General features: G+C 42.0%; 1 protein-coding gene across 1 annotated transcript; it reads right to left on the reverse strand.

Moving 5' to 3' along the window:
* Nucleotides 1-519: 519 nt before the first annotated feature.
* On the reverse strand, nt 520-1,019 carry LOC121454906 (glyceraldehyde-3-phosphate dehydrogenase-like; the record flags this gene model as incomplete). The annotated part of the gene is made up of 1 exon (XM_041662289.1): nt 520-1,019. A coding segment is annotated over one exon (456 nt), but the record flags the coding sequence as incomplete, so codon positions are not given.
* Nucleotides 1,020-24,807: the final 23,788 nt, after the last annotated feature.

Here is a 24,807-nt window from a genome sequence, read left to right on the forward strand (position 1 = left end):
AAAATTTTAAAAATTATTGAATGGAATTGCTGGGTCCTGAGGTAGGTTGACTCCCAGTTTCTTGAGAAGGTGCCACACTGATTTCCAAAGTGGTTGCACAAGCTTGCATTCTCACCAACAATGGATGAGTGTTCCCCTTACTCCACACCCTCTCCAGCATAGGCTATCATTGATGTTTTTGATTTTTGCCATTCTGACAGGTGTAAGATGGTGTCTCAAAGTTGTTTTGATTTGCATTTTCCTGATCTAAGGAGGTTGAGCATGACCTTAAGTGTCTTTTGACCATTTGAACTTGATCTGTTGAGAATTCTCTGTTCAGTTCAGTACCCCATTTTTTAATTGGGTTAATTAGAATTTTTTTTTGAGGGGATGCAGTGAACTTTATTGATGGTATTCAAGAGAGTAGGGCCCCCTAAGCCCCTCCTGCTATATGGGGGTCTAGGATGGAAACTGTGAGGGAGACGCTCAATGTCAAATGTTGAGTTAGGACAGGGACTGCTCAGCAGCCGAGGGCCTCTCTTTTGCTGTGTCCTTGCTGGGGTGGGTTGTCCAGGGTGGGCTTCTTACTCCTTAGAGGCCATGTAGGCCATGAGGTCCACCACTCTGTTGCTGTAGCCGAACTCATTGTTGTACCAGGAAATGAGCTTTACAAAGTTGTCACTGAGAGCAATGCCAGCCCCAGCATCGAAGGTGGAAGAGTGGGAGTCACTGTTAAAGTTGCAGGAGACAACCTTGTCCTCAGTGTAGTCCAGGATGCTCTTTAGTGGACCCTCGGATGCCTGCTGCACCACCTTCTTGATGTCGTCATACTTGGCAGCTTTCTCTAAGCGGCATGTCAGATCCACGATGGACACATTGAGGGTAGGAATGTGGAAAGCCATGCCCATGAGCTTCTCGTTCAGCTCTGGGATGACTTTGCCCACAGCCTTGGCAACACCAGTGGATGCAGGGATGATGTTCTGGGCAGCACCACAGCCGTCACGCCACAGCTTCCCAGAGGGGCCATCCACTGTCTTCTGGGTGGCCGTGATGGCATGGACTGTGGTCATGAGTCCTTCCATGATGCCAAAGTTGTCATGGATGACCTTGGCCAAGGGGGCTAAGCAGTTGGTGAGGGATTAGTCATACTTGAGGGAATTGTCATACTTGTCATGGTTCACACCCATCACAAATATGGGGCATCTGCAGAAGGGGCAGAGATGATGACCCTTTTGGCCCCACCCTTCAAGTGGGCCCCAGCCTTCTCCATGGTGGTGAAGACACCAGTCGACTGACTCCACAACATACTCGGCACCGGCATACCTCCATTTGATGCTGGCGGGATTTCACTCCTGGAAAATGGTGATGGCCTTCCCATTGATGACAAGCTTCCCATTCTCAGCCTCAACTGTGCCTTTGAACTTGCCATGGGTAGAGTCATACTGGAACATATAGACCATGTAGTTGAGGTCGATGAAAGGGTCATTGATGGCAACAATGTCCACTTTGCCAGAAGTGAAGGCAGCCCTGGTAACCAGGCGTCCAATATGGCCCAATACGTTCCCTCTGACCTTCACTATTGTGTCTCTGGAACGAGACTGGCACTGCACGAAAAGAAGCAGCTGTCTCTAGAACAGGAAGGAGCAGAGAGCCAGTTAATTAGAGTTTTAATGTATAGTTTCTTGAGTTCTTTATATATTTTGGAGATCAGACCTTTGTTTGATGTGGTTGGTGAAGATCTTCTCTCATTCTGCAGGTTGCCTTTTTGTCTTAATGACAGTGTCCTTTGCATTACAGAAGCTTCTCAGTTTCAGGAGGTCCCAGTTATTCATTGTTGTTCTTATTGTCTGTGCTACTGGGGTTCTACGTAGGAAGTGGTCTCCTGTGCCCATGTGATGCAGACTACTTTCCACTTTCTCTTCTATCAGGTTCATTGTGGTCAGATTAATACTGAGGTCTCTAATCCATTTGGACTTGAGTTTTGTGCATGGTGATAGATAGGAATCTATTTTCATTCTCTAACTCAGGACCCAGCAATTCCACTCTTGGGAATATACCCAAGAGATGCCCAATCATACTACAAAAGCTTTTGTTCAACTATATTTGTAGCAGCACTATTTGTAATAGGCAGAACCTGGAAATAACCTAGGTGCCCCTCAATAGAAGAATGGATAAAGAAGGTGTGGCACATATACACTTTAGAGTTTTACTCAGCGGTAAAAAACAATGACATCTTGAATTTTGATTGCAAATGGATGGAAATAGAAAACACTTTACTGAGTGACATAACCCAGACCCAAAAAGATGAATATGGTATGTGCTCACTCGTAAGTGGATTCTAGCCATAATAAAGGATATTGAGCCTATAATTCATGATCCTAGAGAAGCTAAATAAGGTGAACCCCCCCCCAAAAAAAACATATAGTTATCCTCATATTTACTTGAAGTAGACAAGATTGCCAGGCAAAAGTTGGGAGCATGGGGGTGGGGGTGGGGTGGGGGTAAGGGGAGATGGGGAGGGAGAAGGGAGAAGGGGAGGATTGGGGAGAGCTTGGGGGAATGGGATGGTTGAAATGGAGAAGTGTGGATATGGGAGCAGGGAAGTAGATATGTTAATTAAGGGAGCCATTTTAGGGTTGGCAAGAGACTTGACTCTAGAGAGGTTCCCAGGTCTCCAAGGAGATGTCTCCAGCTTGTTCCTTGGGCAGCAGAGGAGAGGGTGTCTGAACTGGCCTTATCCCATAGCCACACTGATGAATATCTTGCATATCACCATTGAATCCTCATCTGGCGATGGATGGAGATAGAGACAGAGACCCACATTAGAGCAATGGACTGAGCTCCCAAGTTCTAAATGAAGAGTAGAAAGAGGGAGAACATGAGCAAGAAAGTCAGGACCGTGAAGGGTGTGTCCACCCATGGAAATGGTGAGACTGATCTAATAGGAACTCACCAAGGCCAGCTGGACTGGGACTGAACGAGAATTTGATCAAACCAGACTCTCTGAAAGTGGCTGACAGTGAGGGCTGACTGAGAGGCCAAGGACAATGGCGCTGGGTTTTGATTCTACTGCATGGACTGACTTTGTAAGAGCCTAGTCTGTTTGGATGCACACCTTCCTAGACCTGGATGGAGGGGGGAGGACCTTGGACTTCCCACAGGGCAAGGAACTCTGACTGCTCTTAGGACTGGAGAGGGAGGGAAATGGGAGGAGTGGAAAAGGCGGAAATTTTTAATAAATAAAAAAGAGAAACAAAAAAATAAAATATTATAGACTCCCCATTATGATCTATAACAAAAAATTATTGAATAAACTGAGGGAAATGAACTAAAGAGTGGAGTTCTTCTAAACTATGCTGGCCTCACAGGATCCATCCCCAACCTCAAGAACCTCTCAAACGTGGCTTGTAATTCCTCCTCCAAGTTCCATCCCTGGTAAGAGGAAGGTCTCCTCATGCCAGAAGCTAACATGATGGGTGAGGATAATTTTGAGTTGGGAGAGGCATCCAGTCCTCGGGATGAGTTGTGATGTTTTTCTGAGACACATAACAAAGGTCACCCCAGAGACAACTTTTCTTAATTGACGACGTTCCCAGTCACCAGAGAAGCCAAATGTACCTCGTGCGAATGTCCCACTGATATCCTGCATCTTGACAGCTACAATTCTTCCTTTTTCAATTTCAATTCTTATTGATTTTCAAGATTCTCATTTTAGAGATGTATGCCTTCATTGTACTACAGTGTTTAGCCATTTGTCTGTGCCTGCTTTTATACGCTAGATTGATCTTTTCATACCAAAGCTGCAGGGGGAGGGGAGAGCTGTTCTTCAGGTGCCATCACCCTGACAACCTATTAAGCGGTGACATCTCACTATCTAAACTGAGGAAAAGATCCTAAAACAGCAGAGGCTCATGCTCACACATGGTAAAGAAGCAGCAACAGCCAGCAATGAGCTACCTCTGAATCTCTGAACCACCACAACAACAGCAGCATTAGTCAGGAACAGCTGTCTCTGGGAAGAACTGGGTGACAGGGTCACCCCTGTGATGTCTGACTTCAAAGGTCACTACTCTCTCTGGGAAGTCAAAGAATATCACGTTCTCCAATTAAAACCTTGCATGGGTTTGGTTGTAGGCAGAAATGGTGGTCTTTTTTTTTCTTATCACATGATATCAACAGCTTGAGGAGATTTTAAGCAGTATGGAGCCAGGTATGTCTCTCGTAGAGTCCTCTTTGTTACCTCACTTCTCTGGGGTTATAGACTGTAGGCTCGTCATCCTTTGTTTTAAGCCTCATATTCACTTATGAGTGAGTAAATACCATATTTGTCTTTCTGGGTCTGGGTTACGTCACTAGGGATGGTTTTTTCCATTTCTGTCCATTTGCCTGCAAATTTCAAGATGATGTTTTTTATCACTGAGTAGTACTCCATTGTGTAAATGTATCACATTTTCTTTATATATTCTTTGGAGCGTCTAGGTTGTTTCCAGGTTCTGGCTATTATGAGTAATGTTGCTGTGGACAAAGGGGTCAAGACCAGGATGAGGAAACACAGAAAAAGCTGACCCAAACTAGTGGGAGCTCACGGACTCTGGGAAACCTGGAAAAGACCAATCTAGCCAATGACAGTGGGTGGCTTGGGCAGTTTGTGGGGCCATTGGCAGTGGGACCAGGAACTATCTTTAATGAATGGTCTGGCTTTTTGGAGCCCATTTCCTATGAAGAGAAACCTTTCTCAGCCTAGATACAAGAGGAAGGGTCTTGGCCCTGCCTCAGTGTGGTGATGTGACAGAATCCGCTGATTCCCCATGGGAGGCCACACCCTCTCTGAGGAACAGATGGGGAGGGGAAGGGGAAAGTGGGGTGAGAGGGAAGGAATGGAGGGGAAACTGGGATTAGTATGTAAAAATAAAATAATTTTTTAAAAAGTATGGAGAAGACAAATGAAATAAATCTGGATAGAATAAATTTATTAGCTAGTTTCTGCAAGAAATAAATTCTAGCATAAATGTTACAGTTTTACTCGACTAAATTAACAGGCTCGTGATGGGTAAATAAACACTGCTTGGGAATTTAGGGAGTTAGATATGCAGTACCTGCTGAGCGTGAAGACACTGAGTTCTGTTCCCAACACTTAAATCATGGGAATCAAAGCAGGACCAGAAACATTTATGATTTAAACAAGTTCTTATTTTTCTCTATTAGCCTAATGTCAACAATTTTGTCTCTAGCGACTGTGAGGTTTTTGTCACTAGTGATGTTTCTTCAAGTCACTCTGTTTCCTACTGTAATGGTTTAAATAAAATGGTGCCGTTCCCCAAGAGGCCGTAGCAGGGCACGAGGGGAAGCGGGTCCCATCATCCAAGGCCTCTGTGGGTCCCAGGCAGGTGGGAGGCTGCAGATGAGAGACCTCAGAGGTGGGGCGTTGGGGCAGCGGGGCAGGTGGTCCCCTAAGGAGCCATGGGTGGGTGAAAGACAAAGAAGGATAGGCACGCAATGCAGAGAGAGGGTTTGGGTTATTCAATGGGTTATGGAAGGAAAGGGAAGAGGGAGAGAGGGAGAGAGGGAGAAAAGGAGAGAGGGAGAAGAAGAGAGAGAGAGAGAGAGAGAGAGAGAGAGAGAGAGAGGGGGGGGGGAGAGGGAGAGGAAACAGAGAGAGAGAGAAAAAGAGAGGGGGGGGGGAAAGAGGAGGCGGGAGAGGAGAGGCGGCTTCTGCCACCTCTTCGGCAGAGAGACAAGGCAGAGAGAACCCACAGACTGGAAAAGGGAGGAAGATCCCTTGCCTTGGTGCAAGGGGAGTGGGCAGAGCTTGTCTCTTAAAGGGACAGGACAGACCATTACACTTATAAACTGGAATTGCATGGGTCTTTGGGTAAAACTCATAAAGTTTAGGGAGGCTTCCTTGAGACTCCAACTCTTTAAATTGTACTTCAAACCCCTCTTGGGGTCATGCAACTTTATGTGGCAGGGGTCATGAAAAATTTAGCAAGAGTAAAATGTTTCTGATTGTGCAGCAACAAGAAGCTCAAAAGCTCAAAGTGTTTTGGGACAACATTAATCCATGCTGCCTTGAGGAACCCTCTACAGCTTTGGCTGTGAGTGCACAATATGTGTTCTGTCCATGCAATTGCCATCATAAAACATAGCACCAATGAATGCTGTCTAAAATACCTTGACTTGGATTCAACTCAGATTCAAAACTATGTAATGAATTGGAATGTTTTTACTACGAAGTGTTCTGTCCTTGCAGAAACATAATGGCTTATGAAAAGCAGATATTTTAATATTTTCCTATTGTCATTCCTCAACATCAAATTAGTGTATCTTTTTATTGAATTGTGTTAAGGATGTTTGATTTTAAAAGTTTGCATTTGAGTTGCTGATTTATTTCATTTAAAAAAAAGTTAAATAAGTTTGGGTTTAAGATTTTCATAGGATTTATATCAATTTATGAAATGGCCCTGTCCTAGATTCACTTCTGTTCCTATAAAAAAATATCACATCAAAAAACGAACAACAAAAATAACATAGTGAGGAAAGGGTTTATTTTGCTTACTCTTCCAAGTTATAGTCCACCATTTCAGGGAAGTCAAAGCAGAAGAAACTCAAGCAGCAGCCCATAGTACATTTGCAGTCAAGAACAAAGAGTGAATGAACACATCCTTGCTTGGCTGTTTTCAGCTAGCCTTTTCTTAAACTGTTCATCCCTCTCCTCAAGGAATGGTGCCCCCTCTATATGTTTGGTTTTCCTACAATCTACCAGAGTCATACACAATAGCCAACTAGATCTAGATAAGTCCTTATTAAGACTCTCTCTTAGTTAGGGTTTCTATTGCTGTGAAGAGACACCATGACTAAGGCAACTCTCATAAAGAAAAACATAGCATGGCAATGTGCAGGTAGACATGGTGCTGGCTACATTTTGATATGCAGGAAACAGGAAGTGAACTATGACACTGGGAGTAGCTTGAGCATAGGAGACTTTAAAGCCCACTGCCACAGTGACACACTTCCTCCAACAAGGCCATGCCTCCTAATAATGCCACTCTCTTTGGAGGCCATTTTCTTTTAAACCACCACAGACTCTCTCATTGTTTGTGTTAAATTGATACCTGCCATAAAATAACATTGTCCTTAGATATACTTCTGCTAGGGGCTTGGAGGATGGTTGAGTAGTTGAAAGCTTAATACTGATCATTATATATAAAATCAAAATATCAATCAAATGAAAAAGATTGAAGATGTCCTATAGTGTCAAATATTTGGCTGAGATTTATTTTTATGTAAAAATAAGCAAGCACATTCTTCTCATTAATATGCAAAATTTGTTTGCTTTCCCAGGGAAAAAATGAGTATACCCACTTTCTATGCCCACATAAGTAAGGCCATGTAAAATGTTCTCTGAGATTACAATCTGCAAGTGGAAAAGTTTAAGAATCCCTTGCCTCAGAACCTCTGCAGCAAACCAAAGAGACTAGAAGCGACCTGCAGGGTGCTTTCAGTGAATCCATAGAGAAGAGGCAAAGGTAGGTGACCCAGGAATAGATAAATAATTGCCTCAAATCTTAATCTGCTGAGGTTATTGAGGTGGGCCTGAAAATTGCTTTCTGCTCAGGATGCTATGAGCCTTGAGTGTAAAGCTCTGTGCCATCTCCTTGAGCCAATGGTAGAAGAGATAATTAAGTTCATTTTATTGTGGTCAGTAAAGGGATGTACTGTGTGATCAAGAATTTGGATGTGTGTGCAAATTGAGATAGGAGACAGATAAGTTGCTTTTATTATTCTGGGTTAATTTTTAGCTATTACTAGTCTTGGGCTATAAATTAATAAAGAGCCACCTTTTCTTGCTGTCAGCTTACCTTTTGTTTTGAGGCTATTGTAAGGCCCCAGAATGTTTTATCTTCATTATCATCACCATTATCATCATCACCATCATTATCATCTTCATCATTCACATCGTCATCACCATAATCATCATAATAATCATTACCACCACCATCACCATCTTTATCTTCATCATATTCTTCATCTGCATCATCATCCCACCACTACCACCATCATCGTCATTATTATCATCTTTATCATCACCATAATCATCATCATCATCACCATTATCATCATCAACACCATCATCACCACCACCACCACCATCATCATCTGCATCATCATCACCATAATCATCACCATCGTTATCATCATCATCTTCATCATCACCACCACCATCATTTCTTTTTAATTAATCAGTGATAGGTAGTTTGACTTGTTTATTGACATGTCAGCATTTCAGAATTGTGTCCATTCTCCAAGACTGCCTCCTTTTCTGGTGTCAGCGTACTTTTTCTCACCTTTACTATTGATCCACCTAAAAAGACTTCCCGCAATCCCTATTGTGTGGAAGGACTGCCAACTGTAGTTGTTTACAGGAACTGAACATTAACTGGGCTATTTGGGAGCCTCCAGCAACACAAATTTTGCACTGTTTATACGAAGTTCAAATGAAGCAGCTCTATTTGAGACATGTTCTTACTAAAGGTTATTCATTATTTATGGGAATTTCTAATAACCCAGCATCCTGCTTTTCACCGGGCACCTTTACATGTTGCACAGCCCTGAACACATGGTGCTGTAGTACTTTATTTCCCCATGGAACACAGAAGTCCATCTTCTCATCCAATAAGAAATGCCATCCTCAAATACCACCATTTATGCCAATTTGCTGGGAGTCTGGGATAAGCCATGCTATTTGGAATAAATTTCTGAATATCTTATGTATCCTGCTGCATCTTTGCTAGGGCTGGCCAGCTTCCCTTAAATACCCTTAGACAGCTGTTACAAGAGAAGACACTACTCATAACAATACCAATCAGCATGTGTGGATTGATTGTTTTAGAATAATGTGGCCCCTGTGACATGATCATTTCATTTAAAAGCTATCTACCTATAAATGCTGTTTAGTGCTGATGTAGACAGAGAAGTTTGCATTTTAGCATGTACTCATGAGAATTTGTTCCAACTGGCTAAAAAGATGACACAGCAGAGACATGGAAGTCCCCTCTGTGTGCTGTCATTACCATTAATTAATAAACAAACTGCCTTGGCCTGTTGATAGGGCAAAACTTAGGTAGGCAGGGAAGACAGAACTGAATGCTGGGAGAAAGAAGGGCAGAGCCAGAGAGACACCATGGAGTCGCCAGAGACAGACATGCCTAATCTTTCCTGGTAAGCCACTGCCATGTGGCCATATACAGATTAATAGAAATGGGTTAAATTGATGTAAGAGTTAGCCAATAAGAAGCTAGAACTAATGGGCCAAATAGTGATTCAATTAATACAGTTTCTGTGTGATTATTTCAGTTCTGGGGTGGCCGGGACAAACAAGCAGCCCCCTCCCTCCTTGAAACACAGCACTTAAAACTATTTGCTATTCTTATACAAAGGACATGGGTTCAATTCCTAGTTCCCATGTCAGGTGACTCACAACTGTTTATAACGCCACTTCCAGGCAGTCTGATTTTCTCCTCTGGTCTCTGCTGGCACCTACCTATGCATGGCAGAAACACATGCACTTAAGCATGCGCACATGAAGTTGTTAAGTATTGTTTAAGAGATAATATGTTCCTGGGGTAGTGAATGTTGTACTGCTCCCAGACTCTCCCCCATGCTCTCAACTCTTTGCAGGGTCTGAAAATGCGATGATAAGATGTTTCTCCGCTTTTCTCATCTGGAAGTGTTTTCCAATCTGTGCACGCACACGGAGGACGTCTGGAGGCCAGCTCCCCACAGTGTTAAGCTTGAAGAGATGGCTCATGGCACGCAATCTTCTGACCTTCTGCATTGCCTGCAGAGTTTCCCACCAGGACAGCAACATTTAGATTCACTTTGTATAAGATCCTAACAAGGTATATGGGGAACAGGCCTGCTAATGGGATGAAATTTGAAAAGTGTCCAGATATTCTTTCCTCAGCACTGAGCTATATGCAGCTTAAGTGACCCCTTTTTGCAAATAATAAGTCTGGAACCCCGCTCTCGGAGTCAAGTGGAAAAGGCAGAGAAGAGTACCCTGAGAGTATTCAGGCCCATGTAAGATGGGGGAATGTTTGGGAAGAGAAAGGAAACAGACTTAGAAGCATTCATTCAAATGGAAGATTCAAGGATGCATTTCTTGAGTTCGATGAAATGAAATGGTCCTGAAATGTGCTATCATGGAGCTTGAACAAACCTGGAAACTATATGAGATCTATTAATTTAGAATGCTTAAACTCTCCTTTTCCAAAGTGGAACAAGTTGACTTTTTGGCAGAAAAGCAGATGACAATACTCAGTGAGTGAAGCTCTTTTACTCTGACTTTTAAAACACACTTTAGGGAAAAATACGTACCTCCTATTTCAGATGAAGAGGCAGGTTTTAAAATTCTTATTTCCATTCTCATAGATTGAACATATAACAAGATTCCAGGTTCCGGGTGTAAAGCCGGTCTCTTGCAATTAGCAGCATTGTGTCTGAAGCACTATCATGGACATGGGCAGCGAGAAGAGATGAGCTCCTTTTCACAAAGTTCAGTATCACACCTCTCCCTAGACACAGAACAGGTAGAGCTCAGCTCTGCCAACTACAAGAACTAATCACTGCCTAGGAACCGTGAAACCAACAGCATGAAAAACAGTTAACATAGTCAGTGTAGACTCAGTCTTGAATTCATAGAGGTCGGATTGAGAGGGAAACAGAAAAGGGAAGAGAAGTACAGAAGAAAATCAGTAATAAGCCCAGAAGAGTGGGGTAGACAGCATAGCAGTTAGAGAGTAACAGTGAGACACACCTCAAGTGGGGACAATGGCCCTTCATCTTCCTCATCTTAAAGCTCCATCATGCAGAGCCTTGGTTCTGCTGTGGTCCTGTAGTTAAAGTGCTGCTGCTGCTGCTGTTGCTGCCCCCACCGCTGCCCCCATCACCCCCTACCTAGAGCCTCCACCTCTCTCGTCAATTCCTTTCACTCTAATTATTCCTTTTTCAGACCACAGATTTTATTCAACAAATAGAGAACAAACCCATTCTCCCCAAATTGTGATCTGAAATCCATTTCTGAGCCGTCATACTAATTCCCAACATCCCAACACAGCTTCTGGCACCTGTTGGGCCCCCATCCAGTTCTTCACTGAATTGAAATGAAATCAAAGGAAACCACTCCTAATATATTACCTTGGGTAAACAAATCAGACCCTGTTTGAGAAAAATTAATTTTCAATTTTATATTTGCCATGATAAAATACTGCCCTCTTCTCCATGTGCTGGATGTGTGCGTGTGTTTGCATTAAGGGACAGCAATCTAATACCTGATAGATTCCCAGGAGACAGGCTGAAGGGAAGCATGGGAAGCTCCCTCTAGTGACTCGCATTCTCTGCTCTTTTGCATGAAGGTTTCCATGTTCATGCAGGACTGCTTCTGCCTTACCCCATCAATGAGCTTCACTGAAGGAAGTGTGCAGCATGATTGGTCATGTCTATGGGACTTCCAGGATGCTATCTGTAGGAGGAGGGACTGCTTGTTCATCCCAGCTTCCCGGCTAGCTTAGATCCAAAGAAATCACACAGAAATTGTATTAATTAAATCACTTCTTAGCCCATTAGCTCTAGCTTCTTATTGGCTAACTCTTACATCTTAATTTAATCCATCTCCATTAATCTGTTTATCGCCAAGTGGCAGTGGCTTATCAGCAAAGTTTTGTCATGTCTAGCTCTGGCGGTGGCTCCATGGCATCTCCCTGACTCTGCTCTTCTTTCTCCCAGCATTCAGTCTAGCTTTACCTACCCACCTAAGGTCTGGCTTGCTATAGGTCCAAAGCAGTTCTTTGTTCATTAACAGTAATCACAGCACACAGACTCCCACATCAGCTATCCAGCTACAAGCTGATAGGAAGGCTGTACCCCAGGTAAAGAGAATAGGAAAAGGCACCTTTCTTGGCTATTCTTAGGTTAGTGAAAGAATATAGTAAGATCAGTAGATGCCAGCCAAGGGAGGAAATGGGGACAGACAGATAGTGTGGGCATTATAGAATAAACATTTGTGTTAGCAAAGATTTGTGAAAACACACAGAATGTATAATAAAAAATTAAATCTAATGCTAACTGTGGACCTTATGTAATAACCTTGTGACAATGTTGGCTCATCAACTGTAACGAATGTGCCTCATTACTGCTGAATGATTAAAGGGGACAGTCAACGTAGCCTGGGGACCTGTACTAGGACAGGGAGAAAATCTGAACTTTCTGCTTAGTGTTTCTGCAACCAGAAATGAGTCCAATGTTTAATGTATCCATAAAAAGTTATAATTCAGCACAACAATAATGTTGAGCCAAATTGTTTATCAAATTATTATAAACCTGTTTCTTTCAACGTGGAAAAAATACTGTAAAGGTTTCTTGCATTGGACATGATACACAGCAAGAATTTTAACAGTACTATTTTAAAAATGCTTAAAAAATACAAAGTTAAAAACAAAGGAGAAGGGGTGAGTTTCTGACCCCGGGGCGCCAGCCTCGGAAGGGGAGCTCAGAGGTTCCTTGGCCCAGAAAATATATTTAATAAAATTATAGAAGAAAACTTTCCCAACCTAAAGAAAGATTTTCCTATGAAGGTGCAAGAAGCATACAGAACACCGAATAGGCTGGATCAAAAAAAAATCCCCTTGCCATATAATTATCAAAAGACAGGCATACAGAATAAGGAAAGAATATTAAGAGCTGCAAAGGAAAAAGGCCAAATTACTTATAAAGGTAAACCTATCAGACTTACACCTGACTTCTCCATGGAAACCATGAAAGTCAGAAGGTCCTGGATAGACGTACTGCAGAAACTAAGAGACCATGGATGCAAGCCCAGATTACTATACCCAGCCAAGCTTTCGTTCACTATAAATGGAGAAAATAAAATTTTCCAGGATAAAAACAAATTTAAACAATACGCAGCCACAAATCCAGCCTTACAGAAAGTAATAGAAGGAAAATCACTAACCAAGGAGTCCAACAATGACCACAATAACTCAGACGTCTAGAGACCCTTCACAAACACAAATAAAAGAAGGGAAACACACAAACTCTACTACTAAAAAAATGACCGGAGTTAACAACCACTGGTCATTAATATCACTTAATGTCAATGGATTTAACTCACCTATTAAAAGGCACAGGCTAAGAGATTGGATAAGAAAACAGGATCCAACATTCTGCTGTTTACAAGAAACCCACCTCAACCACAAAGACAGGCACCTACTCAGAGTGCCTGGGCTGGGAAAAGGCTTATCAAGCAAATGGACCTAAGAAACAAGCAGGTGTGGCCATACTAATCTCTAACAAAGTAGACTTCAAACTTAAATCAATCAGAAGAGATGGAGAGGGGCATTTTATACTCATAACAGGAACAGTTCATCAGGATGAAGTCTCAATCCTGAACATCTATGCCTCTAATATAAAAGCACCCACGTACATAAAAGAAACATTGCTAACACTCAAGGCAGCCATCAAACTGCACACACTAATAGTAGGAGACTTCAACACTCCTCTCTCACCAATGGACAGGTCAATCAGACAGAAACCTAACAGAGAAATAAGAGAATTAATGGAGGTAATGAATCAAATGGACTTAACAGACATCTATAGAACTTTCCACCAAAATAGGAAAGAATATACCTTCTTCTCTGCAGCTCATGGAACCTTCTCAAAAATCGACCACATAGTCAGTAACAAAGCAAACATCCACAGTTATAAAAAAAATATTAGTAACCACCTGTGTCTTATCAGATCACCATGGATTAAAGTTAGAATTCAACAACAATGCTACCCCCAGAAAGCCTACAAACTCATGGAAACTGAACAGTCAACTACTGAACCATACCTGGATTAAGGAAGAAATAAAGAAAGAAATTAAAGTCTTCCTGGAATTCAATGAAAATAAAGAAACAACATACTTAAACTTATGGGACACTATGAAAGCAGTCCTAAGAGGAAAGTTCATAGCACTAAGTGCCCACTTAAAGAAAACAGAGAAAGCTCACATTGGAGACTTAACAGCCCACCGGAAAGCTCTAGAAAAAAAAGAAGCAGACTCACCTAGGAGGAGTAGAAGACTGGAAATAATCAAACTGAGGGCTGAAATCAACAAAATAGAAACACAGAAAACAATACAAAGAATCAATGAAACAAAAAGCTGGTTCCTGGAGAAAATCAACAAGATTGACAAACCCCTATCCAAACTAATCAAACGGCAGAGAGAGAATTTGCAAATTAATAAGATCAGAAATGAAAAGGGAGACATTACCACAGACACAGAGGAAATTCAGAGAAATATTAGATCTTACTACAAAAGCCTATATGCCACAAAACTGGAAAATGTAAAGGAAATGGACACTTTTTTAGATAAATACCATATACCAAAGTTAAACCAGGACCAGGTGAACAATCTAAACAGACCTGTTAGTCGCGAAGAATTAGAAGAGGTTATCAAAAACCTCCCTACCAAAAAAAGCCCAGGACCAGATGGTCTCAATGCGGAATTCTACCAGAACTTCCAAGAAGAACTAATACCTATACTCCTTAATGTATTTCACAATATAGAAACAGAAGAGTCATTGCCAAATTCCTTTTATGAAGCTACAGTCACTCTGATACCAAAACCACACAAAGACTCAACCAAGAAAAAGAATTACAGGCCAATCTCACTCATGAACATCGATGCAAAAATCCTCAACAAAATACTGGCAAACTGTATCCAAGAACACATTAGAAAAATTATCCATTATGATCAAGTAGGCTTCATCCCAGGGATGCAGGGCTGGTTCAACATACGAAAATCTATCAATGTAATCCAGCATATAAATAAACTGAAGGAAAAAAAACATATGATCATTTCATTAGATGCTGAAAAAGTATTTGACAAAATTCAACATCACTTTATGATAAAAGTATTGGAGAGATTAGGGATACAAGGGTCATACCTAAATATAATAAAAGCTATATACAGCAAGCCGACAGCTAACATCAAATTAAATGAAGAGAAACTTAAAGCCATCCTACTAAACTCAGGAACACGACAAGGCTGTCCACTCTCGCCATACCTCTTCAATATAGTACTTGAAGTTCTAGCAATAGCAATAAGACAACATAAAGGGATCAAGGGGATTCGAATTGGAAAGGAAGAAGTTAAACTTTCGTATTTGCAGATGATATGAGAGTGTACATAAGCGACCCCCAAAACTCCACCAAAGAACTTTTACAGCTGATAAACAGCTTTAGTAATGTGGCAGGACACAAGATCAACTCCAAAAATCAGTTGTCCTCTTATACACAAAGGATATGGAAGCAGAGAGGGAAATCAGAGAAGCTTCACCTTTCACGATCGCCACAAACAGCATAAAATATCTTGGGGTAACTCTAACCAAGGAAGTGAAAGATCTATTTGACAAGAACTTTAAGGCATTGAAGAAAGAAACTGAGGAGTATACCAGAAAATGGAAGGACCTCCCTTGCTCTTGGATTGGGAGGATCAACATAGTAAAAATGGCAATTCTACCAAAGGCAATTTATAGATTCAATGCAATCCCCATCAGAGTCCCATCAAAATTCTTCACAGATCTTGAGAGGACAATAATCAACTTTATATGGAAAAACAAAAAGACCCAGGATAGCCAAAACAATCCTATACAATAAAGGATTGTCTGGAGGCATTACCATCCCTGACTTCAAACTCTATTACAGAGCTACAGTGATGAAAACAGTGTGGAACTGGCATAAAAACAGAGAAGTTGACCAATGGAATCGTATAGAAGACCCGAATTTTAACCCACATACCTATGAACACCTCATTTTTGATAAAGGAGGCAAAAGTATACAATGGAAGAAAGAAAGCATCTTTAACAAATGGTGCTGGCATAACTGGATGTCAATCTGTAGAAGAATGAAAATAGACCCATATCTATCACCATGCACAAAACTCAAGTCCAAATGGATTAAAGACCTCACTATCAGTCAGAACACATTGAACCTGATAGAAGAAAAAGTGGGAAGTACCCTACAGGAGATGGACACAGGAGATCGCTTCCTATGTGTAACCCCAACAGCACAGACTTTAAAGGCAACATTGAATAAATGGGACCTACTAAAACTGAGAAGCTTCTGTAAAGCAAAGGACACTGTCACCAAGACAAAAAGGCAACCTACTGACTGGGAGAAGATCTTCACCAACCCCGCAACAGACAAAGGTCTGATCTCCAAAATATATAGAGAACTCAGGAAACTAGACTTTAAAATGCTAATTAACCCAATTAAAAAATGGGGCACTGAACTGAACAGAGGATTCTCAGCAGAGGAAGTTCAAATGGCCAAAAGACACTTAAGGTCATGCTCAACCTCCTTAGCGATCAGGAAAATGCAAATCAAAACAACTTTGAGATATCATCTTACACCTGTCAGAATGGCTAAAATGAAAAACTCCAATGATAGCCTTTGCTGGAGAGGCTGTGGAGGAAGGGGTACCCTCATCCATTGCTGGTGGGAATGCAATCTTGTGCAACCACTTTGGAAATCGGTGTTTCGGTTTCTCAGGAAATTCGGGATCAACCTACCCCTGGACCTAGCAATACCACTCCTGGGAATATACCCAAGAGTTGCCCGATCATATGACAAGAGCATTTGTTCAACTATGTTCATAGCAGTATTATTTGTAATAGCCAGAAACTGGAAACAACCTAGATGCCCTTCAATGGAAGAATGGATGAAGAAAGTATGGAATATATACACACTAGAGTACTACGCTGTGGTAAAAAACAATGACGTCTCAAATTTTGCATGCAAATGGATGGAAATAGAAAACACTACCCTGAGTGAGGTAACCCAGACCCAAAAAGATGAATATGGGATGTACTCACTCATAATTGGTTTCTAGCCATAAACAAGAGTCACGGAGTCTACAATTGGTGATCCCAAAGAAGCTAAGTAAGAAGGTGAACCAAAGGAAAAACATATAGTTGTCCTCTTGGCTATGGGAAGTAGACAAAATGGCCGGGGAGAAAATTGAGATCTTGGGGGTGGGGTGGGATGGTGGTAAGGGGAGATGGGGAGAGTAAAGGGAGAAGGGGAGAATGGGGGGAACTTGGGGAAAAAGGAGGATTGGGATAAAGGAAGGTTGGATAGGGGAGCACAGAAGCACAATTCTTAGTTAAGGGAGCCACTTTAGAGTTGGCAAGAGACTTGAACCTAGAGTGGCTTCCAGATGCCCAAGCCAAGGTCCCCAGTTAGTTCCTTGGGCAGCTGAGTATAGGGAACCTGAAATGACCCTATCCTATAGCAATACTGACGAATATCTTGCATATCATCATAGAACCTTCATCTGGTGATGGATGGAGATAGAGACAGAGACCCACACTGGAGCACTGGACTGAGCTCCCAAGGTCCCAATGAGGAGCAGAAGGAGGGAGAACATGAGCAAAGAAGTCGGGACCACGAGGGGTGCACCCACCCACTGAGACAGTGGAGCTGATCTATTGGGAGCTCACCAAGGCCAGCTGGACTGTGACTGAAAAAGCATGGGATAAAACTGGACTCTCTGAGCATGGCGAACAATGAGGGCTGATGAGAAGCCAGGGACAATGGTACGGGGTTTTGAACCTACGTAATGTGCTGGCTTTGTGGGAGCCTAGCCAGTTTGGATGTTCACCTTCCTAGAAATGGATGGAGAGGGGAGGACCTAGGACTTACCACAGGGCAGGGAACCCTGACTGCTCTTTGGACTGGAGAGGGATGGGGAGAGGAGTGGGGGGAGGGGGAGAAGGGTGGGAGGAGGGGGAGGGAAATGGGAGGCTGGGAGGAGGTGGAAAGTTGTTTTTGTTTTTTCTCCTTTTCTCAATAAAAAATAAATAAATAAATAAATAAATAAATAAATAAATACAAAGGAGAAGCCCTTGGGAACAATCATCTCATGACAACAGGGCAACTAGACAGAGCTGAGACAGAGGAGCAGTTAAAGGGAAGGAGAGAGTGAGGAATGCCATAAAAGGGCCCAGTGAATCAGAAGAATTACAGGCATTGTTTTCTAAGGTCTGAAGGCGGGAGCTGCTGCAGACTATAACATGAGAAGCTGTCAAGCTCCTAGCACTTTCCCTCCCTCCATTCTCTGCTAAGTCTTCAGTGGCAAGAGGTGTTCGAGTCCAAAGGTTTCTAGGTCTTGCCCATTTGATCAGGAGAGAAGTAAGAGAATGAACACAGCTTCAGCTTGGCTACTCCTTCAACCTGATGTCCATACCATACACAGGATTCTGGGCAAGGGCAGTGCAGAGGTGTGGAACTGTAGAGAGCTCCCTACTGGCTACCTGCATGCCCATGAAATTGGCCTTAGAGATGTGAAAAACTAGAATTGATGCTTTCCATTGAGGCAGAAAGATGTTCTCTTTTCTGTCTCTTGAAGGGCAATTCGATCAAGTCAGATACTGGCCAAAACTGAAGGCACAGTCGTCTTTTGCAGTTGAGTTACTGGATCTTTATCCAGTGGATGGAGGAAGGTCTGGAGCCACCAGGTCTGGAGCAGGTAGAATTTCACTCTAGAAATCTCTTCCACACACTGCATTAAACAGAAAAGGCACCGAGGGAAGCCAACTTTGTTTGTTCCTCCAAAGAAATGAGAAGTTAATAGTAGAGTCACAGGAATATAGCTGCCTCTTCCAACTGAGGGCTGTTGCTTCGGATGAGGGTCACAGAGTCTGTGTGGTTTGTCTCCATCCATACCTCATTCTAGAGGGGTTTAGGAGCATTTGTTTTGAGGTCTTATGTTTGTTTACATTATTACTCCAATGGGTGTCTGGTTGAGTGGGGAGGGGAAGGGGTATACACATGATTGTGCACATGTGAATGTGTTCAATTTTAATTGGTGTACATGTGTCTAATTTTATCATCTGTATTAAAGGTATTATTTAAAAAAAACATACTATAGAAAAACAGAAGCATGACCAGTGTTTTGGAAAGCAATGAGAGGTAATTTGAAGTCACCAGAAATGAATGAGAAGAGATAACTTTGTCCTCTCCCTCAGCTCCAATGTCTACCACCCCAGTCCATACACCCAAGAGGGTGTGCCTCTTTGCAAAGCTGTCCTGCAGGGATGGCTATTCCTGTGTTACTTCATTCCTCATTGAAAGGAAAAGTCTCCAGCTAATACCATCCCACCTGAGTGACTGGCAACTAAGATTTGTTACTTCTCATAAACAGGAACCACTAAGGGTCAGAGAATCATGAACTACCCTGTCATAGCTTCTGTAGGAATGACTAGATTTTATATATACCCCCCCCCGGGGCCTTTTGTAATGTTTTTTGGTAATTCTGTGTTGAGGCTAAAGAGCTAATATCAGAAGTGCTGGTCTTGTTTATTGTAACAATGTCTAGAACTATCTGAGAGCTATAATTATGGAACTCAGGGTAATGGGAAGTGAAGAAAAACTCACAAAACAATCAACACCTTTCTCTGGGATGAGAACTGATGTTGCCTTAACATCACATCCATATTCTCTTCCCTGTCCCAGCAGCAGAAGAGCCACAGGTGAAAGTTATCAGGGTAGATAATGGAGAACATAAAAAATAACCAATAATTATCAAACACTTATGTGTCAATACTTGTCAAAGACTGCAGATAGTCTGCCTATAATAATTAGAAGTCTGAGGAGATGGTTTTCCTTACAGAAAAATCCTAGCAGTCCATTTAGTCTCAATTTTAGGAACCACAATAAGATACCATCATTGATATAAGACACCAGGGCTTGCAGACAAAGTAGGGTACCATGAGGACAGAATGTCAGTCTGTTTTCCCTGTTGGCCAGACAGAGAGGACTGACAACTGGATTAATTCAGGTGTCTTGCTTAAAAATGACTGGGTTGAGGAAAGGGGCTGCTTGTTTGTCTTGGCTGCCTGGCTAGCTCAGACCTGAAATAATCACACAGAAACTGTATTAATTAAATCACTGCTTGGCCCATTAGCTCTAGCTTCTATTGACTAACTCTTACATATTAATTAACCAATTTCTATTAATCTGTGTATCACCACGAAGTTGTGGCCTACTAGCAACGTTTTAGGAAGTCTATCTCCGGCAGCAGCTCCACGGCATCCCTTCTCCCAGCATTCAGTCCAGTTTTCCCCGCCTACCTAGGTTCTGCCCTACCAACAGGCCAAGGCAGTTTCTTTATTCATTAACCAATAAACACAATACATAGACAGAAGGACCTCCCACACCATGATTGATTTTCTGATTTACACTCATTATAAGAAATATACTAACTAAACAGGGGAATCTTTTAAAATGTTAGTGTGAAGGGAGTTTCCCATGTTTTTAAGTAGAGGAAACAAAAGTGTTCATGGTCCACACCCACATTTCTCACTTTTATTTTATATTTCATTTGCACAGGATTCTACTACTGCAACTTTGCACAGGACCACTGTCCTTCCTACCACTGCATCCATTTAACCTCTATTTTTAGGGTTTCTCTCTGAGCAGTTGATATTTCATATGTTGTTCAACCTTAAAAACAAAAACTAATCAATGGGAGTATGTCAATATAATGCCATACAATGTCATAGACAGATGGAGATTATATTTACACAGACTTGAGAAAAAGAAAAATAGGAATCATATTTTACAATTTGAAAACTTATGATAAATAAAACAGAATGGTTTGGCATAATGAGGACCATGTGGATCAATGCAGTAAAATTGAAAGTCTTGAAATGGGCTCCGATGTTTACAAAAATTGATTTTCACAAGGGTGCCAAGGCCATTTAATGTGAAAGGAAGAGTTTTGGGAACATGTGGTACTAGGACACCTAGATGCAAAAGACTGAAGGCAAGGTGTCACCTCAGATCATATGCAAAAAGGAATGTAAGATGAGTTAAAGATATAAATGAAAGAAATAAACATATAAAGTTCCCCTAGGAAGACACAGGGGAAGGTCTTAATGACCTTGGAATTGGCAATGGAATCTTAGATACGACAACAAAACTAAATGTGAGGAGAAGTAAATGGACTAGATATCATCAAAATTTAAAACTTATGTAGTTCAGAGTACTATTATCAAAAAGGAAAGAAAAAAAGACAACCTGCAAAATGGGGAAAAATGTTCATATGTAATTTAACTGGTACTTAGTGATCTAAGGTTATTAGTGATGATCTTGTGTAGTATCCAGAATATTCATAGAACTCTCAAGACTCAAAAAAAAGTTAAGCAACCCTAATAAAAAATGAGCAAATGAATTGGGGAGACATTTGACCAAAGAAGTTATAGAAATGACCAAGAAGTATATGGAAAGATGTATGACATCAAGTCCCTGAGAACTGTAGAGACAGAATCAAGGAGACTGTGATTGTAACAATTCAAGGAAAACATCATCATAAAGGATACTGCAAAAGTGAACCCTTACCCGTCACTCTGGAGAATGTAAAACAATGCATGTAAAACAATGTAGAAAATATTCAGATTTTTTTAATAAGATTTAACATAGCATTACCACATGGCCCAGCAATTCCATTCCTAAGTATACACAGTGTTTCCAAAGGGTTTGTGCCAACCCTTTTTGGAAGTTGTTATACCAAGTTCAGTTACTATCACTGGGAGGTAGGCCTTTTATTGAAGAGGGAACAAAGGAGGGGTAGATCTGAGGGAGAGGAGGGGGAGGAGACTGAGAAGTGTAGAGGGAAGAGAAACTGAGGTCAGGATGTAATGTATAAGAAAGATTAAAAACTCTGCGGGGGGGGGGGGGGAGAATTGACCTGAGGTCATAAGAGCAGGAGAGCTGCCCCTGACCCTTCACCAGCTGCAGCACTTGGTAGAGCAGGCCCTGCACACACCCAGGCAGCACTATAGAGCTGATTCTGTTGGTGGAGTTGTGGGTGAGCCAGCCTGGAAGTTGTGAGCATGAGAGAGCTGCCCACACTACTTCTCCATCATTCAGAGGTGTGGGTGGGGGAGAGCTCCCCCCATCACACCTTGCCATCTGCAACAGACAAGGGAGCCAAGCCTTCACCTCATCAGCTGTAGTACTCAGGAAAGTGGGCCCTGCACCTCACCTAGGCATCACAGTAGAGCTGACCCCATTAGCAGAGGTACAGGTGAGCTGGCCCTGAGGAAATGGGAGTGGGATAGCTGGATACACCCCATTCAGCTGCCATGTGGTGGTGAGGGTGAGGGAAAGATGCTCTCTTCCATTGTCCCTACTACCTGTGGTGGGTGAAGGAGCTGACCCTCCCCCTTACCAGCTGCAGTACTCAGGAAAGGAGCCCTGCTCCTCACCTGGACACCACAGTAGTACTGACTGGTGTGTAGGTGAACTGTGTGTAGGAGAAGGTGGGCATGGGAAATCTGGCTCCACCACTCACCTGTCCTAGAGTGGTGTGTGTGTGTGTGTGTGTGTGTGTGTGGTTGGTTGGGGGAGATGGCCTCCCTCTCAACCTTCCCTACCTGTGGCAGGTGGAAGAGCAGGCCCTGGCCCTGAGGTCATAGGAGCAGGAGAGTTATTCCTACCCCTCACCACCTATAGCACATGGGAGACTTGCCCCTGCACCTTTTCTGAGCAACACAGTAGAGCTAGCCCTGAGTTTAGATGTAGGAGAGCTGCCCCTTGTTCATCTCTGCAAGGGATGAACTAACCAGGGTAATGATGGAGAGTTCACTATGGGGGTGAGGACAAGGGAGAGCTTGCAGGCTAACAGACCCTGCAATTTCCCAGGCCCAGAACCAGGGTTATGAGTTGGTTCAACCTGTCTGTGATCTGCTGGAGCACATGAAGAAACTGGTTCTTCATACCCAAATCTTCAGGTTCATCCACAACACAGGGCAACAACAAGATACCCAAGAGGAGTTCCAGTGAGGGCCCAGCATCAATGGTGTAGCAGAAACCAGAGGAGTCAAACCAGACCGATGACTCTTCGCAATGAACACTTATAAAGATAAAATGAATAAAAGGGTTTACTGTGTGACTCACTGTGTCGCAACTATAGCTTCCACGATGAGATTTACTTTTCCCTTTTTCCTTCTTTTTTCTTCTCTTAAATTTTATTATTATTATTATTACTACTACTACTATTATATTTGGGGGGAGGTTGCAATGGCAGAGGGCAGATATGAAGGAATGGGGAATGAATGGGATTGAGATGTATGTATGATACAAAGAAACAAACAATAAACAAAAGGAAAGGTTAAAAATGTACCTTATTGTCCGTAGCAGTGTCATTCACAATAGCTAATAAGTGCAGACAATCCGAATCTCTACCAAATGATAAAAAGATAAATACAAACTGATATCCATATAAAATACTATTCATTCATAAAAATGGTAAATTCCAAGATGAGGGGCCATGGAGAGAGGGCCAACAAAAATGAAGGGGTAAGAATGGAAACCTATAATCTTGTCATCAAACTAAAAAATAAAAATGTTGGAAGGGACATCTCCTATATGGCTTGTCAAAACTCTTCCTTGCAGCTATGAGTTGTTAAACAAAATCTTCCATTGGGTATGGGAAAACTCTTAATGAGTTCTTGGTCAAGGAGGCCCAAGACATCCACAAAATAACAGCCTTGAGCTGTTGCCCCTGGTTAACTACCAGAATTAGACAAGACCCTGTTGCTGAAGTTATCCGTCACATACCATGGTGACTGCGTATGGAGAAATCAACCTGAGACTGGGGTGGAAGTCTCCTCTGTGACAACTAGTACTCAGGAAAGAGAAGGCATCGATTGTTTTACCCATCTATAATTGATACAAACTACAACATTCAGGCAGTGGTGGCACAGCTATTAAGGGGATAACTAACTGCTCTGGTTGGATTTGAGACCCACCGCACAGGAGGAAATTCATACCTGATATCACAGAGCCACTGAAAAGCCTACGTCTAGGAAGGACATCAGACGTAAGGAGGGAAAATGATTCCATTATTCAGGTAAATTGACCACCTCCTAGAATATATGTTTATGCTCATAAACAATTACAACTCTCACTTTAAGTCAGTGAAGTCTGTCTTGTCAGTAAAACTGTGATAGTGACAGAACAAATGACAGCTCAGTGTGTATCCCTGAAGATTCATTCCCTTCCAAGACTCGAGAAACCAGAGAAAGATGGTAAGACACAGGAAAGGAGGAGGGCTGTGATGTTCTGTTTTCTGGATAGCACACGGCACGACAAAAACAAACAACCAGACTGCATTGCATGCATAAAACTGTCAAAGCTCTAACTTAATAAGGAAGAACCGATTTTAAAAGCCAATTACTAAACTCTATTATTTTATAAGCCCTTTTTAAATCATCATTTTTAAATCATCAGCCATTCATATTCTGAAGCCTAAAAATTACTCAGAAAGATCTACAAATACCTTCCATTGCTTGAGTACTTTATTCCTATCACAAATACAATTTAAAAAGTAGTTTTATACATACTACTATTTCATATTTGTTTTAATTTCTTCTACAGTTTTCAGAATTATCTGCTGAATGTTTGACATAATTTGGGCAGACATCTTTTGTCTTTAACACAAATCACTTGATTATGCAATAAATATTCATATAGTAAAACTCCAATAAATTTCCATTTATTTTACCTAAGAGTGAAACACAGTTACATGTAATAATATGGATAAACTTTGAGAAAACTATACAAAATAACAGGTAACATGCACAGAAGCCTGTTATTATGAGTTCACTTGTAGTAATACGGGCAGCGGGGCTGCGTCCCCAGCACCCCAGCCACCCGCACAGCTAGCTTTACCCGAAATAACAACACACAAACTGTATTCTTTTATGTGAGGCAGAGGGC

This window comes from Microtus oregoni, unplaced genomic scaffold (genome assembly GCF_018167655.1).
Source record: "Microtus oregoni isolate MIOR12 unplaced genomic scaffold, Mior012 000013F_ref0000133, whole genome shotgun sequence".
In the NCBI taxonomy this organism is placed as follows: Eukaryota; Metazoa; Chordata; class Mammalia; order Rodentia; family Cricetidae; genus Microtus; species Microtus oregoni.